The following is an 18,591-nucleotide window of genomic DNA, read 5'->3' as shown; positions in this document are numbered from 1 at the left end:
GGAAGGTGGAGAAAAAGGCAAGAACTTGCCTGACTTCTCCCCAAAACCCCTTTATATAATGTCTCACAACAAATTCTGGAATGGCAGAACCTACAAAAGGATGGGATCAAACAATTTTCCAGCCCAAGACAATTTAAAAGGTCAGCAAGAAAAACCCATTGCAATGGGGTAAGAGTGAGTGGATTACAGTTCAGCCTGCATTCTAGCAAACCAGCAATAGGCTTTAAGGGTGAATGAATCGGTGGCAAGCAGTTGTGGTTTCTGAAGCTCTCAGTTAATAGACAGTAATGGATCAGATAATTTATCAGTAAAGAGGTTCCTTTGCTGGTATCAGAGCAGGACTCTTGCTTTTCCCCACTTGGAACTGGGTCCCAGTGTTAGGTCAGAAATCCAGGGTAAGAAGGCACACTAGCACAACACTAGAGTTTGCAACCAAAGGGGAGTAGGACCTTTTGTTTCAGTTCCAGAGTGGAAAAGAGTGCTTGTTGGTCACTCACAGAATAGAACATAGTTCAGGAGAATAGAAAACACACTTCTCCCTTGATCATACCACCTTGGAAGACTCCCCAGAATTATCTCTAAAAATAATTGCACAAAAAAATCCTGAAACTTGCGACAATGCTTCCTCTACTTCAGAAACATTGTCCCATTTTAGACTAGAGTAAAAAGTCTAGAAAGAGGATGGAAAAATGAGCAAACATCAGGAAAAGATCCCAACTAAAAAGCTACTATGGTAACGAGGAAGATCAAAACACAAACTCAGATGAAGACAAAGTCAAAAATACTACATCAAAAGTCTCAAAGAAAAAATATGAATTGGCCTCAGGCTATGGAAGAATTCAAAAAGGATTTCAAAAATTAAGTAAAAGAGGTAAAGAAAAAAAAATCAGGAAGAGATATTATTAGTGTGATTCAAGAAAATCATGAAGTAAATAACCTAAAAGAGGAACAAAAAGAAAAAAAAAAAAAAAGAAGAAAATAAGACCTTAAAAAAACTAGATCAGAAAAAGATGTGCAAAATGCTCAAAAAAATACAGTAGTACCTCAGTACTTGTTATTTATTAGTTCCAGAAAGTACAAGTACTGAAAACCATAAGTACTAAACAAATTTTTCCTATAAAGAGTACATATCTCCAGTCTGCAGCCTAATCATTCCTCCCCACCGAATTCCCCAAAGTGGGAAGTGGGGCTTCCAGCTGAAGAAAAACAAGCCAGTTCAGCCAGGCTCCTTTCTTGATCTAAACTTTCTGAGAGGGTTTCTCTGACCTTTATACTTTCCCCCCATTCCCCACCATCTAAGCTTCCTGGGAGGGGGGGAAGGAGGAGGCCTGGAAGTTATGGTCCCTTGCTCTCTGCTACCCAGAAACTCTGGCCTGCCAGAAGTCTTGGGACCTCCTCCAATATCTCCACCTGAACTCCAGAAACAACTGCTTACATTATGGCAGCTTTTCCTAGCTATTTCTCCTCCTGCTAAGCATGCCAGTTGCTCCATGTTCCTTCCAGTACTCCTGTTTTGAGAGCCAGGATATTCTATCCTGCAGATACATTTTGCAGGAACTGCCCACCAACACATACACATACCTCATGGGCTCTGATCTGACAATCCTGTGCACCACTGCCTTCACAGGAGAGGAGCTGTCCATATCTGAGAGCAATATGGCTGGAGAACCTCACATCCCTACTTCTCGACTAAAACAATCACCAAAAATATCAAGCAAGCATCAGATGATGTAGGATTTTTTTCTCATTGAAATGTGTTGAATACTGAACTCGATGAATGCTGAGGTACCACTATAATTCCTTAAAAATTATAATTGGGCAATGGAAGCAAATTAGTTCCTGAGACATTAAGAAACAAACAAAATCAAAAGAATATACATTTCACTAGAAAAATAACTGACCTGGAAAATAAATCCAAAAGATATAAATTAAGAATTAATGAACTGGGGCAGGTAGATGACGCAATGGATAAAACACAAGCCCTGAAGGACTTGAGTTCAAATCCAGTCTCTGACACACAACACTTACTAGCTGTGTGACCCTGGGCAAGTCAATTAACCCCAATGGCCTTGTCACAGGCCTCCCCTACACCCCTAGTCCCCAACCACAAAAGAATTAATGAACTACCTAAAAGTCATAATCAAAAAAGAACCCACATATCAAATAATTATCCAAAAAAACAAAAAAAAAAAAAAAAAAAAAAAAAAAACTGTCCTGATATTCTAGAACCAGAGGGTAAAATAGAAATTGAAAGAATCCATCACCTCCCGAAAGAGACCCCTCAAATGAAACCTCCAAGGAATACCACCGCCAAATTCCAGACCTTTCAGATCAAAGAGTAAATACTGCAAACAGACAAAAAGAAACAACTCAAATATTGTGGAGCCAGTCAGGATAACACAAGATTTAGCAATTTGTACTTTAAAGAATCACAAAGCTTAGAATATGATTATCCCAGGAGCTGGGATTACAACCAAGAATGATCTACACAGCAAAAATGAATATAACCTTCTATGGGGAAAAAAACCCGGATATTTAATAAAATAGAGGATTTGATCATTTCTGATGAAAAGACCAGACCTGAATAGAAAATGTGACATTCAAATACAAGATATAAAAGCAGAAAAAGGTAAAAAAAAAAAAAAAAAAAGAAAAAAAAAAAAAGAAAAAAAAAGAAAAATCATAAGGGATTCAATAAAGTTAATCTATTTGTATTCCTACATAGAAAAATGAAACTTTCTCTGTCTTACATACAGATAGAGAGCAGAGGTTTCAGTTAATGGGATAATTATCTAGAAAAAATAAAATTAAGGGGGGGAAGGAAGAAAAATGTGCTGAGAATACAGGGAAAGCAAAAAGTAGAACAGGATAAATTAACTTGACAAAAAAGAGGCATGAAAGCTTTTATATGGGAGGGGAAAATGGGAGAAGTGCATGAGCTTTACTCTTCACTGGAATTAGCTCAAAAAGAGACTAACATATAAATTCAGTTGTAGAAATTTATCTTACCCTACAGATAAAGAGTAGAAAAGGAAATAAAAGGCAGGGCAAAGGACATGTGCAAAAACTACTGCAGCAATTCTTTTTGTGGTAACAAGAAACTGGAAATTGAATGGATGCACATCAGTTGGGAAACAGCTGAAAGTTATGGCATATGAATGGAATGGAATATTATTGTTCTATAACAAATGATGAGTAAGCTGATTTCAGAAAAGCCTGGAAAGACTTATATGAACTGATGCTAAGTGAATCAAGCAGAACCAAGAAAACATTGTACACAGAAACAAGAAAATTATATAATGATTAACTGTGATGAACTTGGCTTTTCTCCACAATGCAAATGATTCAAGGCAATTCCCACAGACTTAGGATGGAAAATACCATCTGTATTCACTAAGAGAATTACGGAGACTGAATATGAATTGAAAACACACTATTTTCACTTTTCATTTATTTTTGTTTTCTTTCTCATGTTTTTTTTTCCCCTTCTGGTCTGAGTTTTCTTGCACAACATGACAAATATGAAAATATGTTCAAAAGAATTGCATATACTTAACCTATATGAAATCACTTGCTGTCTTGGAGAGGAGGTAAGGGGAAGGAAAGAAGAAAAATCGAACACAAAAGTCTTACAAAAATGAATGTTGAAAACTATCTTTATATGTATTTGAAAAAAATAAACTACTACTGAAAATTTTTTTTAAAACAAAAAGGAAAGAAAAAAGAGGTGAGGAAAACAGAGGGAAGTGAAGCACCACACTGAAAGAAAAGAGGGAGAATTGGGAGGTGAGGAAAACAGAGGGAAGTGCAGCAGCACACTGAAAGAAAAGAGGGAGAATTGGGAAGGTAAAAGTCAAAAGCAAAAGACTTCTGAGATTGTGAAAGTAGGATAAACAAGAATGGAGAAAAATGTAACTGAAAAAAAAATTTCTCTGATAAAGACCTCATTTCTCAAATATATAGAGAATGAGTTGAATTTATACAAATGAGTCATTCTCCATGGGGCAGCTAGGTGGCACAGTGGATAGAGCAACAGCCTTGAATTCAGGAGGAGCTGAGTTCAAATCTAGTCTCAGACACTTAATACTTCCTAGATGTGTGAGCCTAGGCAAGTCACTTAACCCCAATTGCCTCAGCAAAAAAAAAAAAAAAAAAAAAAAAAAAAAAAAAAAAAAAAGCCAAAGTATATGAACAGGCAGTTTTCAAATCAAAGGTACCTATAGTTTTAAGGGAAAATGTTCTAAATCACTACTGATGAAAGAAATGCAAATTAAAACAATTCTGAGGTATCACCTCTCACACCCATCATATTGGCTGTTATGATAAAAAAAATAAAAATAAAAAGATAAAATGTTAGAAGATTTGGGAAAATGAATGCATTGCTGGTAGAATTGGAATTGATGCAACCATTCTGAAAAGCAATTTGGAATTATGTTCAAAGGCCTATATATGCATACCCTTTGATATAGCACTATCACTACTTTGGGCTGTACCCCAAAGAGATCAAAGAAAAAGGAAAAGGACCTATATGTACAATAATATTTTTTAACACTTCTTTTTGCAGTGGCAAAAACCTGGAAACTAGGGGATGTCCATTAGCTGAGAAATGGTTGCATATGATTTTTTTTTTAATTTTTATAGCTTTTTATTTACAAGATAGATGCATTTCAGTATTGACAATTGCCAAACCTTTTGTTTCAATTTTTCCCCTCCTTCCCCCCAACCCCCTCCCCCAGATGGTAGGTAGACCAATACATGTTAAATATGTTAAAGTATATGTTAAATAAAATATATGTATACATATCCATATAGTTATTTTGCTGCACAAGAAGAATAGGACTTTGAAATAGTGTTCAATTAACCTATGAAGGAAATCAAAAATGCAAGCAGACAAAAACAGGGATTGGAAATACTATGTAGTGGTTCACACTCATTTCCCAGAGTTTTTTCGCTGAGTAGAGCTGGTTCTAGTCATTATTGAACAATTGGAACTGATTTGGTTCATCTTATTGTTGAAGAAAGCCACGTCCATCAGAATTGATCATCATATAGTATTTTTGTTGAAGTATATAATGATCTCCTGGTCCTGCTCATTTCACTCATCATCAGTTTGTGTAAGTTTCTCCAGGCCTCTCTGAAATCATCTTGCTGGTCATTTCTTATAGAACAATAATATTTCATAACACAATTTGCCACAATTTATTCAGCCATTCTCTAATTGATGGGCATCCACTCAATTTCCAGTTTTTGGCCACTACAAAGAGTTGTTGTATATGATTTTGATGGGATACAAGTGTACTGTAAGAAATGATGAGCAGGAATGAAATGAGCAGAACTAGGAGATCATTATACACTTCAACAACAATACTGTATGAGGATGTATTCTGATGGAAGTGGATATCTTCAACATAGAGAAGATCTAATCCAGTTCCAATTGATCAATGATGGACAGATTCAGCTACACCCAAAGAAGGAACACTGGGAAATGAGTGCAAACAGTTTACTGTTCGAATTTTTTGTTTTTCTTCCCAGGTTATTTTTACCTTCCGAATCCAATTCTTCCTTTGTAACAACAACAAAAAAATTCGGTTCTGCACATACATATTGTATCTAGGATCTACTATAACATATTTAATATGTATAGAAATGCCTGCCATCTAGAGGAGGAAGAGGGAGGGAAGGAGGGGAAAATTGGGAACAGAAGGGGAGTACAAAAGGATAATGTTGTAAAAAATTACCTATGCATATGTACTGTCAAAAAATGTTATAATTATAAAATTAATTTAAAAAAAAAAAAAAAAAAAAAAGAAATGATGAGCAGGATGCCCTCAGACTAACTTGGACTGATTTACATAAACTGATGCAGAGAGAAACAAGAACTAGAAGAACACTGTATACAATAATATTTTATGATAATCAACAGTGAATGATTTAAGTTATTCTCAGCGGTACAATAATTCAAGACAATTCTGAAATACTTATGACCAAAAATACTATCCATCTCCAGAGAAAGAACTGATTGAGTCTGAATATTATCAAACTGCTTGTTTTCTCATGGGGAATGGAGGACTAGAACTCAAAAAAAATTTTAAATGAATTTTTAAAATTGCTTTTACAAATAACTGGAGGAAATATTAAATTAAAAGACAAAAAAATTTACATTTGAACTTCAAATTGTTACAAGGAACATATATTTCAACAAATAAGTCTGGCTGCATTAGCTAATGCTATTACAGATATCACTTTTAATTTTTTAAATTAATTTTTGATAGCATTTATTTTCCAAATACATGTAAAGATAATTTTCAACATTCATTTTTATTAAGATTTTTGTGTTCCAAATTTTTCTCCCTCCCTAACACAGCAAGTATAGGTTAAATATGTGCAATTCTTTTAAACATATTTTTGTATTTGTCATGTTGTCAAAAAAAAAATCAGATCAAAAGGGGGAAAAAATCATAAGAAAAAAATGAAAATAATATGCTTTAATCCACAGTTTTCTCATTGTTTATGGTTGGCATTTTCTATCCTAAGCCTATTGGAATTGCCTTGAATCAGCACATTGTTAAGAACAGCCAAGTCTATCACAGAATAGATACCACTTTTGCCAATGTCTCAGTATAAAAACTATGGAATATTTTAAACTTGGGCTTTAATCCCTTTATCCAATAACTCTCTACTTCTTCATAGGGCTTTTATGTCAGCTGACCCCACCTTCAATGCCTCTCCAATGCCTCCAGTGAAAAGTCCTTCTAGCTGTCATCCAAATGCTTCCATATTCTAGGTCCACATTTTTTTCCTGCAGCATGGGTCTGTTTAGGACAACTACTGAGTTTTTATTCATAATATCTCCCCTACTCAAAATTCTTTTCACCTTTCTTTCTAATTATGTCAAAATGTCAAGTACACTTTTTTTGTGTGTGTATGGAAATTCCCTCAACCAATGTAGATTCTACAACTCTCTAAGTTTTTAGATGATGTTAAATGCTTTGCCAATGGTCATATAGCTACTATCTTCCTGACTCCAAATCCAGCACTTTCTCCCGCTACATCATACTGGTTTACATGTTAATCAGTTTAAATCTCACCTCCTTTATGAAGCCATTTGGTAAGTAAACTTCCTAAGGAAAGGAATCTCAACTTAAACTTCTTTAAGGGTTCAAAGGGCAAAGTATAATGCTAAGCACATAATAGTTTTCAATAATGAATGGAATATGCAGTTTATAATTAGAACAGCTAAGGCAAATGAATAGAGAATATACTAGTGTAAAGACTTTAAATAATGTGAGAATGATTTCTGAAGAACTCTGAGGATAAGGGAGAAAACTTTAAGCCAATATAAACAAATAAGAAAAGATTTGCTGGGTTCAGGCCAATGGTTCACTTAGTACAGTATATATTCCTTGAAATTAAGAGTTAAGAATTAATATCATAAGACTTCAAAAATTGGGGGTTATATAGATAGACTATAAGTTCTTTGCGGCAAAAAAAGTTTCACTTTTGTCTTTGTGTTCTGAGACCCTAGTACATTATATGGCTTAGAGTAAAGTACTTAGTAAATATTGAATGACAATTGATATTCAAACATCTGGACTCCTTTGATAAGTTCACAAATCATATTCCACACTCATAACTGGTGATCTGATTCAATGGCAAGCAGAATTTCCAAGTACTGGCCACCAGATTAAAATGTAATATGGAAATTTTTTGCAAAATAAGTAAAAATACAACAGAGATAATGGTAATTTGTCATTTTCTAGGTCAATATTCAACCTGCAGGTATCTAATTCTATCTGAATTTGACACCATTGATCTAAGTCTTTTTAGACCTACTTCTATTTTGGGACAATAGAACCTCGTTAGCTTCTAAGTTAAAATTTTGTGAGACCAACATAGTATTTTCATTCTCTTGTTGTTGCTTACATTTTGTTTTCTTTCTCATTTTTTTTTTCCTTTTTGGTCAGATTTCTTGTGTAGCATGATAATTGTAGAAATATGTATAAAAGAATTGCATGTTTTAACACAATGTATTACTTGCAATCTAGGGGAGGGAGTAGGGGAAAATTCGGAAAACAAGGTTTTGCAAGGGTCAGTATTGAAAAATTATCCATGCATGTTTTGAAAACATCCATGTTTTGAAAATAAAAAGCTTTAAGATAAAAAATAGAGTTTTGTGAGAAATAGCTGTCTATGGTGTATAAGAATCCAATTAAACTGGAGGACTCTTAACAAGTTCACGTTTATTTTACACCTAGGCAACTATTATATGATTTTTATCAAAAATTTCTGTTCCTTTCATCTTCTAGAACTATTGCCTTTATTTTTATAGACTAGAAACCTAAATTTTAAAAAATCTAGGTATTCAATTCAATAAATATGTATTGACCATTTATTATAAGCAAAACATTGTGGTAGGCATAACATATAGATAAAACAGGTGTCCTCCCTTCACAAAGATTACAGTTTTCCTAGCATTTCCAGCCTATTGGAGATCCAGCACTGGAAAACCAAGAAAGTACTAGAGGGAGCTCTTCTACTCCTTTTTTCTTCCACCTATTGTATGGATGATGCCACTTCACATCCTCATGGCTGTTTGAGAATTCCCCCCCCACACACACATCCCACTCCACTCTCCCACTTGGATCCTCAGACCCATCCTTCCCTCCCCTTCCCAAAAGTGAAGGACCTTCCATCTCCAACCCTCTTGTCTGCTTACAATGGCTGCTCACAATACACAAATAAGCAAAGAATCAACAACTACAATGCTTCCAATTAAGATGGAAAACTATTGGGCTTTTCCAACTGTCCAACTCTGGACACATCTGGACAGTCTTTTGTCATCTGATCATGATATATTCCCTAGACCCCTAGAACTTACTATTTATCCTTCAGCTAACTCCTCATATAGGTTTCTCTAATTAAGTTATGAGTTCCTGAGAGCAAGAATAGTTTTCATGCCAATGATCCACTTAGCTTCTTACCATTTAGTTTTCGATTCCACTACTTAACTGGTATTCCCTGCTCTATAGTCAACTATAACCTTTAAAAAAAAAGTTATACTGATTGTTTTTATATCCCTTTCCTACTTCCCATATTGAACTGTTTCTTATAAAATAAAAAAAAAATTTTTTGAGAAAAAACAACCAACACAAGGAGGGCTTAAGGATAACTTATGCAATACTCGACAAAGAAGTGGAAAGGATCTTATAGGCCATCTAGTCCAATCCCCTTAATTTGCCAGTGAGGAACTTGGGCTTTGAGTGGTCAAGTGACTTGCCCAGGATTACACAGGAAAAAAAAAGTCATAAGTAAAATATAAATCCATGTTCTCTGACTCCAGTAGTACTGTTCTTACCACTATATTTCCACTGTCTTCTTTATTAAGAGGAAAGAAGTATGTTTCATAATATATTCTCTGAAACCCAAATTGGTTATTACAATTAATTAGTTTTCAAGGACCTTTGGGTGCTTTTTTATTGATCTTCTAAGGTTCCATCTACTTCACCCTCTTAATTATTTTTTCCTAGGCTTTATTCTTCTTGATTTTTCTGTTGCAGATAATGCAGTTAACCAATATCTTCCCTTTTTTATCCCTCAGCTTCCATGAAAGCTTCAACTTGTCTGACCACTACACTCTGATAACTTAACTGATTTATTTTCCTCTCTTTCCACCCCTAAAGTACAGCTGTTCTCCAAAGGTTTGGACTCAACTTATTCTCTCCACTAGTAATCTCATCTACTAAGATGGGATCAATTCTATGCAGATGAATTACAAATCTATATATACAGTTTTCGTCTTCTTAAAGCTCTCATCTTTTATGTCCAACTTCCTGTTGGAAGTCTCCACCCTGGATATCCCAAAAGCCCGTGAAATTTATCATATTCTAAACTGAAAGCATTATTATTTTCTCAAAGCTTTCTTCTACCAATAACTTTGCAATTCCTACCAAAAGCACTAGCATTCTTCCTGTCCCTTAGCTTGAAAACCTTAAATCATCTTTGACTTTCTCCTTTTCCTTAAACACATTTCTAATCAAGTGACAGTCCTATTAATTCTATTTCTACCATATCTTCCATCTGTTCCCTTTCCCTTCTCCAATCACATTGTCACCAAGTTAATTTAGCTTGGAAAAATCTCTCATATAAATTACTTTAACAGACTCCAACTAGTCTTACTAGTACCAGACTTTGCTCTTTCCAATCCATCCTTTACAACGATAGCAAAACATCACTATCAAAACTTCCTTATTCCTCAATTTATATAACTTCCTTACTTAAAAATCTTCATTGATTCCCTACTGCCTCTAAGATAAAATAAAGACTGACACCCCCCCCCCCTTAGCTAGAAAATTAAGACCCTCCACAATCTGGTGCCCTTATTACTTTTTCTTTCTTACTTTAGACTATTTCCATTTGATATTCTCTTTCATTCCACTAAACTGGACTATAAGGTGTCTTCCAATTTTAATCTCTTTCTCATATTGTAATGTTCTTTCTTCACAACTGTAGCTGTTAAAATCCTTTTGTTTCTTCAAGACACTACAATGATGCTAGCTTCTCAATGAAATCATCCTTAAGTGCCCCTAGCTTGAAACTCCCTTCTTCACATTTTCTTATATTTTTTCTCTCCAATACTTTTATAATATTCTTATATCATATTCATTATATGTGAATAATTTCCTGTATAAGTAACTATGAACATTCTAAGAGGAAAAGTGACTAATTTTAATTATTTGATTTAATTACTATTTTAATATGTCTTATCACCAAGCAGAATGTCTTGGAAAAAAATATTTTTAAAATGTTTGTTGAATTAAGAATACAGAATAGTCATTATCAAGTGGGAAAAAAGAAATAAAGAAGAAAATAAAGAAGGCATTACAGAGATACAGAGATAGGTGTTTTTGGATACTTCATAAGACTAGAAAAGAAAAAAACCTGTCTAAGAGTATCCAGTCAGTATACCTCTATGTTCCAGTTGTGTTGTTCCAGGGTATGACGACATTGATCCATAGACTCGATACCAGTCAAATCCTAAAGAACAAGGAATAAAGTCAAGTTATTACACTGAAAAAAATGAGTATTTTATCCACCTAGGGATGATTAGAAACATATCAAAGTAATTCACATTTATACAGTGCTTTACAATTTAAAAATCACAACCCTGTGAGATACAATGTACAAAAAAAGTTATTAATTCTAATATACCAAGCTACTACTTTCAATATTTCAAAGATCTATACCTTTGTTCAAACAATACTGTTTCTGGTAACTAAACTAACATGTATTCCTGCCTCTCCTGATGAATTTAAACCTGTTCTACCAACTCAAATGCTACCTCCTCCAAAAAACTTTCTCTGCTGACATAGTAGTAATGACTTTCTGCCTTAGGTAGCATGTTCCCAACTCAATCCTCTTATCATGAAAGAATGAATAATCTGTGTTATTCCCACTACTAGATTGCAAGATACATGAAAGCAAGAACCTCTCTGTGTCACCTAAACATCAATCCTTAGCTAGTTATACTCCAACAAAAGAAGTAGCAAGCAGATCACTTTACCTCAGACCCTGACTTTAAATTCTCTCCCAATTTTTTTTTTAAAGAATCATAAATAACAGGGAAGCTGGGTGGTGCAGTGGATAGAGCACCAGCCCTGAAGTCAGAAGGACCGGAGTTCAAATCTGTCCTCAGACACTTAACATTTCCTAGCTATGCGACCCTGGGCAAGTTGCTTAACCCCAACTGCCTCAGCAAAAACAAAACAAAACAAACAAAAAAACAACAACAACAAAAAACATAAATAAGAAAACTCAATAAATGGGTTTTTAGCACTTTCATGAATATTCCACAGGTAATAATTCTAGGGTAAGTATCGATCCTTAAATGATGTAAATAAACTCTGGCCTACTTTATCCTTAGGAATTGCCAAAAGTAGCCCATCTCGTTCCTATGGTCAACCATGATGGGAGCGCAAGTCTTAATTAGCATATTTTAAGACAGCCTCTATAGGAACTTAGTTTCCCAGACTATCTTTAATAGTACTAGAAATATCACTTCCTTGTTATTCCCTAGATCCTGCCCCCCCAACTCCTCCATTCCCCCAGAAACTTTAAAAGGACATGACTTTTAAAGTCATATCCCCTGCAAAGCAAATTGTTCAATCATCTATGACTCGTCATGCCTACTACATATTGGTTTGAGCCTATGAACTATTTCATGTGAAAAATGACAATATCTTTGTAACTTGTGATAGATGGCAAGCATGGTTACCCCATGTCATGAACTGAATCTATATTATACTATTTTTATAATATTCTTTTACAATTATGCTTTCCAAGTCTATTTCATATTTCTACTCCATATAACTATTTCTAGTACTTTATTACCACTTTATATAGGTTTTTTAGCCACTCCCACCTTAATCAAGTGATAAAACAAAGGGCAAAGTCAAAAGCAGACAACTTTATTATCTACTGGCAGCTCTGGTAAAAGGCCTAAATCAAAAGAACTTGAACTAGCATAAAATTTGTTTTGCTCTGGGGTGTTGAGGATTTTAGGAAAAGGGAAGAAGGAGGAAAGAGAGAGCTAAAATTAATTTAAAAGATTTCAGGCAATAGGACTAAAAAAAGCTGAGTTTTTCTCCTCTCTACTTCAACTCTTTCTGAATTCCAGAGCCAACAGGATGCTAATCCGTTCTATCTTTCTATAACTCAGCATTCTATCCACCGTACCACCTAGATGCCTCTTCAGCAATTGGTAATACTGTCAATTTTGTCCTCACCTCTGGCATACTCCCCTTTCATATGCATCAAGATGATCCCTCAGTGATTTCAAAATAACCCTGAATGAACTGTGTGCCTAGAATCACTTTTTGTTTTCCATCTTTGTTTTCCTCAGTGTTATTTCCACTTCTTCAGGCAACAGATACAGACTAGGATAGCTTTGTAGGTCAGATAGCTTACCAAAATTTCTGATTCTCTCTATTTTATAAGACGATATTGCTCATATTCATTCGATATAAAATTTTGCTTATCCTATAAAAATTTTTATATCCTAAACTGATGTTATTGTCAATCAGTCTGTTTGGCAAATCCAAATTAAGTGTTCATGGGCTGAAATAGTATCTCTTTGGTCTCCTTGAAATAGCATGATTAGTTTAAAATGTTTGAAATCTCTATAACTGATGTGGTTAACCTGTCCCTCAAACATTTCCCATTTTTAAGTCAATGGACTTAAAGAGGTCATTAGCACTGCTTTCAATGAGCACTATATCTTCTCTTTAATTCTAACTTGGTATTAATTTTGTCCTCTGTTCTAACAATTGATGGTCTGACCATACATAGAAAGCTGATTCAGGAATAACTCCCACAATAAGCAATAGGCTGTTTCCTGTCTCTCAAAATCTAATCAATTTCAATCTTTGTGGAATTATTTGGTCTTGTTCTGATAAAGTGCCTATTGATTCTATTCTCAAAGAAAACATAATAAGTGCAATGCTTCTTTTTTTAGTCTATTGCTACTTTCAATTCATTACTTATAGCCATATTTTCCAACATTTTTGTCATTATGTTCCTAATATCTACCTTTACACTAAAGATACCAAATATCAACTTATACCCTGATTTTTTATTTGAACAATTCTTGTCCTGGAAACTGATGTTGATATATAAATTACAATTATTTTAATAATGGTCTTTTTGAAAAATATCACGAGTATTGTAAAGAAATCAATATAAGGGTTCTCACTGAATTTAAAGCTATAAAGAACTTAAGAAATCCTTTAAAACATTAACTGACCAAAAAAGGTTCAAAAGGGAACAAATTTTTGTTGCTATGTTTTAAAATTAAATATACAACTTAAAACTATATAACGAGTTCATTGGTCATTTTTTATGAACTTAGACCACATTTTCAATATAAAGAACAAAAAAAAAAAAAAAATTATTCATATGAACCAATGCTTCCTCCATTCTGTACATTTTTATCCTCAAAGGACAAAATGGAAGTGGTATGGTTAGAGAACAATTATTCTGAAAGATGAGAATTGGAGGGGTACTCTATTATGTACCATAAAACTCAATATGAATTCAGTCTGATGTCAAAAAAGGTAAATGCATTCGTGAGCTGCACTGAGAGAAGTTGTTTCAGGAAGAAGGAAGTGATAGTCCAAAATACTATGCAATCCTTCATTATCCTACCCAGAGAATTGTGATTAATTCAAGAAACTATATAAGAAACTTTAAGGATACTGACAAGATGGAGTGAACAGAGAAAAGATAAAGTGTCTAAAGTACATCACATGACAAATGACTGAAGAAATTACATATCATTTTTGAAGGAACTGCATGTCATATTGAATCTACAAAAGAAAAGACTCAAGAGGTACATGGTAGCTGGTTTCAAGTACTATAAAGATTGACATATGAAGCAGGATTAGAATTGTTGTGTTATGACCTTAAAGATACAACCAGAAACAATGGGTGGAAACTGAAAAGAGAAATATTAAGGGTTTGATGTCAGGAAAAAGTTTCTAACAATGAGAGCCACCCAAAAAGGGGACAGACTCCTTGAGAGTTGTTATTTTTCACCTCATTGGAGTGAGTTAAACAAAGGTTGGATGACCTGTATATCCCAGTGGGAATTCCCTTCATATGTGAATTGTACATGACCACCATTGAGGTGCCTACCAACTCTCAAATTTTGTGACCCCAAGTAATTAAAAAGAGTCTTTGCAAAATAAATAAATAAATAAACAAATAAACAAATAAATAAATAAATTTGAATTTTTCTGATTTCAGCAACAAACAATCCGGTTGACCTTCAGAGAAACTGTTCTACAACTATATTACATACTATAGAGAGTATTGGGCAAAGAAATAAGACCTGGGTTTTATTCCTTATTTGTGCCTCCAAGGGCAAATCACTTTGTATCTTAGTTTCCTCACCTGCAAAATGCAGGGGGTTGTAATTGGGGGGAAGGGAAAGAATTGACTGAACTTGTAAAAAGTAAAAAACCAAGGTTAAGTGAGACTATGAAGAAAAAAAGCACATTAATATGCTACTAAATGAAATGTTGATGATGTCTTTTTGAAAAAAAATATTTAAGGGTTCACAACCTTTTAACTCAATGGTTGGCTCTACTATAAGGAGTACATCCTAAGAATATTCTTATATAAAAATACTTACCGAATTTTTATTCTTATCAAAACAAAATTGTTATAAACCACTTATATGTCTCCAAAAATCAAGAAATAGCAAAACAATTTTGGCACATGGACATAATAGAATATTATGTCATAAGAAATTGGCATGAAAAATACAAAGAAATTTGGTAAGATAATTGAAGTGATAAAGAGTCAAGAAAAGATAATCAGGATACTTACTAAAATAAAATATATCAAGAATCATCCTGACATTTTCATATATGTGGGAGATCTCCAAAGCAATCTCAATAGACTTTGGGCAATGAATGCAATATGAATCCATTAAAAGAACTAAGGAGACTGAATGTAAATCAACACATGCTATGTTCACTTTTTCTACTTTTTTTCTCTCTCCCATGGTTTTTCCCTTTTGCTCGGATTTTTCTCTCCCAACGATTCATAAAGTAATGCATATTAATAATAAGTAAATCTACCAGAACAAACAAATAAAGGTGGAGGCCCCTCCACCAATGCAGGTGGGTCAATTTAGTAGTCAGTTATCAAGAGTCACTCTGAGTCAAAAAGTCATCAAATCCATCAAATCCTGTAGTCAAATTGTGACAAGTCTTTCCAATCTAGTTAACCTGGTCCTCAGATAATATGCTAGGCTTGTATGTGAAATCTTTCAAGCTTGGTACATTTTGTGGAAGCTTCGCCCTACTTGGCACAACCCTTCTCCATGTCACAATAATATAGAACATGACACATGTATTAAGGTCGACCTGCCATCTGGGGAGGGGGGGAAGGAGGGGAAAAATTGGAACAAATGGTTTGGCAATTGTCAATGTTGTAAAATTAGCCATGCAAATATCTGGTAAATAAAAACTATTTTAAAAAATTAATTAATTTAAAAAAAGAGAGAGAGATAGACAAAGATACAGTTATAAACCATGACATCCAAAAAAATATGGAAGAGTTCTGATGAGAGAAGCAAAAAGAATGGTGCTATTATTGAGAGTTACATACATCACTAAATAATAATTTGACAATTTCATGCATGATCATTCTTTTAATTTGTTGCTACCTGGTCTATTACTCAGATCAACAGTACTCATACCTTAAACATAACAAGGTACCATATATACAACCCACAGCGTTTCTAGGATCAGGTCATTTAGAAGAGTTATATAGTTCCACCCAAATATACCTTGTTCAGGAAAGACTAAAGGATAAGTTTCAAATCTCAACTGAGGGAGAAACATTTTTCAAATTTCATCTGATACACAGGCTTTAATTTGCTACCTGAAAATACTTCAGCTTTTCATGTTTCTCATTTTCATTTAAACTCAGAAACCTGACATGGGCAAAATAACTTTGTTCTCTCTGGTTTATCATAGGGATATGCTTTTCAAAATGGGAAAACAAAGCCTTTCTAATTGAAGGCATAGTAGCAGAGCTAGTATTACTTTCAAGTCTCCTTGGAAATAAGTGAATAAATGAAAAACATTTAAGTATTTATTATGTGCCAAGCAACATAAGTGCTAGAGTCATAAGACACAAAGTTAAGACAGCCCCCTGCCATCAAAGACCTTATATTCTAACGGAGGAAACAACAACTAAGAAAGTAGTGCTCAGGGAAGGATGTTTTGGCCTAGGAAGCCAGAGAAATGATAAACTGGAACATAGGATAGCTTGATTTTTTTTTTCAGATGTAATAGTAATATCTATTCCCCCAAATAGAATGGGTCGAGGGAACTGGCATGTTTAGATACAAGAGAGAAGGAATGGATAATTAAACCCCAAGAAGACAGTTCAAGAACTAAGTAGGACCAAGTGCTTCAGGGCATGGTCTTTGGAGAGCCAGAAGTCCAGATTACAATGGCTAAAAATTCCAAACAGATGGCTAGAGTAGACAATTGGAAACATAGTTCAGTAGAGCTTGGGCTAATTATAGTAAACTATATAAGTTTATGCCTATTAGGTTCATCAATCAGGACAACTGGGTTCCAGAAATCTAAGAACAGATACTGACCTACATTATGGTCCTTACACTAAGATTTCACTCTCATTATTTCCATTTAATTACTTGCTTCCCAAAATCATTTGGGTCATTTACAACAGACTTTAGAAACTTTCAACAAGATGCTACTATTCAATTAAGAATGAATTCTCTGAAAACTGTAATCTTCCATTACTGGATTTTTTTAAATTTTTTTTTTGGAAAGGGACACTAGATCAATCTACTTCCTACTGAAGAGGAAAACATAAATAATGGAATCATATAATGTTAAAACTAGAATTAATCTTAAGAGATTATCTAGTCCAAAATTCTTATTTCAAAGACTTTGGTCTATAGGAGTTGAGTAATTTGTTAAAGGAAACATAGGTAGTTAATGGCAGAGCCTACAATATATGCCTCCAGACAAAATTCTAGTATAATATTCTTTCTATTACAATATCCATTTGTCTCATTCTTCCAGAACTCACAGATAATGGATGACAAAATATGATCTTCTGATAGTTAGTAATCTATGAAATAATCTTATTACCAGTAATCTGACTACTGATAATCATGAGGTAATCCCTAGGCTGCTTTACACATCACAGTAGGCTCTCCAATATTTACTGTTCTCATGTATACATCACACAATCTGTGATACCCTTATGGTATTATATTATCTTCTTATAGCTTACCAAGACTGTTTTATTTGAACAAAAGTAATAGGCCTATGTGACAAGTTAAATGCCTTCACGACATGAAAATTCCAAAAAACACTGACAATAGCAGCAGCATATGTTCATTTATCTTATTCTATTCCTTTCTATGTCCATAGGCCTCAGTTTCAAATAGACATTAAGAGTTGATCTCTCTTGAATTATAACTTTTTTCAGGGGTCTAATCTTTAAACATTATCCATACCTTATAAAAAAATTATAGTGAGTACCCACAGTCATAGCACAACTGAAGCAATAAATACAGGGACAGTATAATAGTTTTACAATACTAGCATCATAAGAGTAAACAAGAGGGATACATGTGAAGTGCCAGAAAATGCTAAGGGCCATAAAGATCCTAATGAAAGAAAAAAAAGTAGCCTGTTTTCCTCAAAGAATTGGAATATATTTTCTATCAAGTTGCTGGCTCAACAACTAACTTTAATTTGTCAAGCTTAACCATATTAGAAATAAATAATGATTCACAGCTTTATCCATTCTTTCCATACACAATTCCATTAAACCTGGGTCACTGTAACATAGAAAAGGAAGGCTTAGGGACTGGGGAATACTTACAAATGTTTAACAACCAGCTCTCCAAGGAAAAGTTTAATCTTTTAATTAATATTTTCTCTATCACTTTCTCAAGTCTAGCCCAAAAACAAAACAAATCAAACTCTGGTTGGTAGCATTTACTCATACCAGAGGGCAGAAACTTAACAATGGGCTCTA

General features: G+C 34.0%; 1 protein-coding gene across 7 annotated transcripts in view; it reads right to left on the bottom strand.

Annotated features, from left to right (window-relative positions):
* Positions 1–18,591, bottom strand: part of FAF2 (Fas associated factor family member 2) — a 75,767-nt gene that overhangs the window by 51,265 nt on the left and 5,911 nt on the right. For all 7 annotated transcript variants that reach the window (XM_074292179.1, XM_074292181.1, XM_074292184.1 and 4 more), the window contains exon 2: positions 10,966–11,034. In XM_074292179.1, the coding sequence (XP_074148280.1) occupies positions 10,966–11,034 (69 nt within the window). The remainder of the gene's footprint in view (positions 1–10,965; positions 11,035–18,591) is intronic.

This window comes from Sminthopsis crassicaudata, chromosome 2, assembly GCF_048593235.1.
Source record: "Sminthopsis crassicaudata isolate SCR6 chromosome 2, ASM4859323v1, whole genome shotgun sequence".
Lineage (NCBI taxonomy): Eukaryota > Metazoa > Chordata > Mammalia > Dasyuromorphia > Dasyuridae > Sminthopsis > Sminthopsis crassicaudata.
Note: the sequence above shows the minus strand (reverse complement) of the source record. Positions and strands in the feature narration are given on the sequence as shown.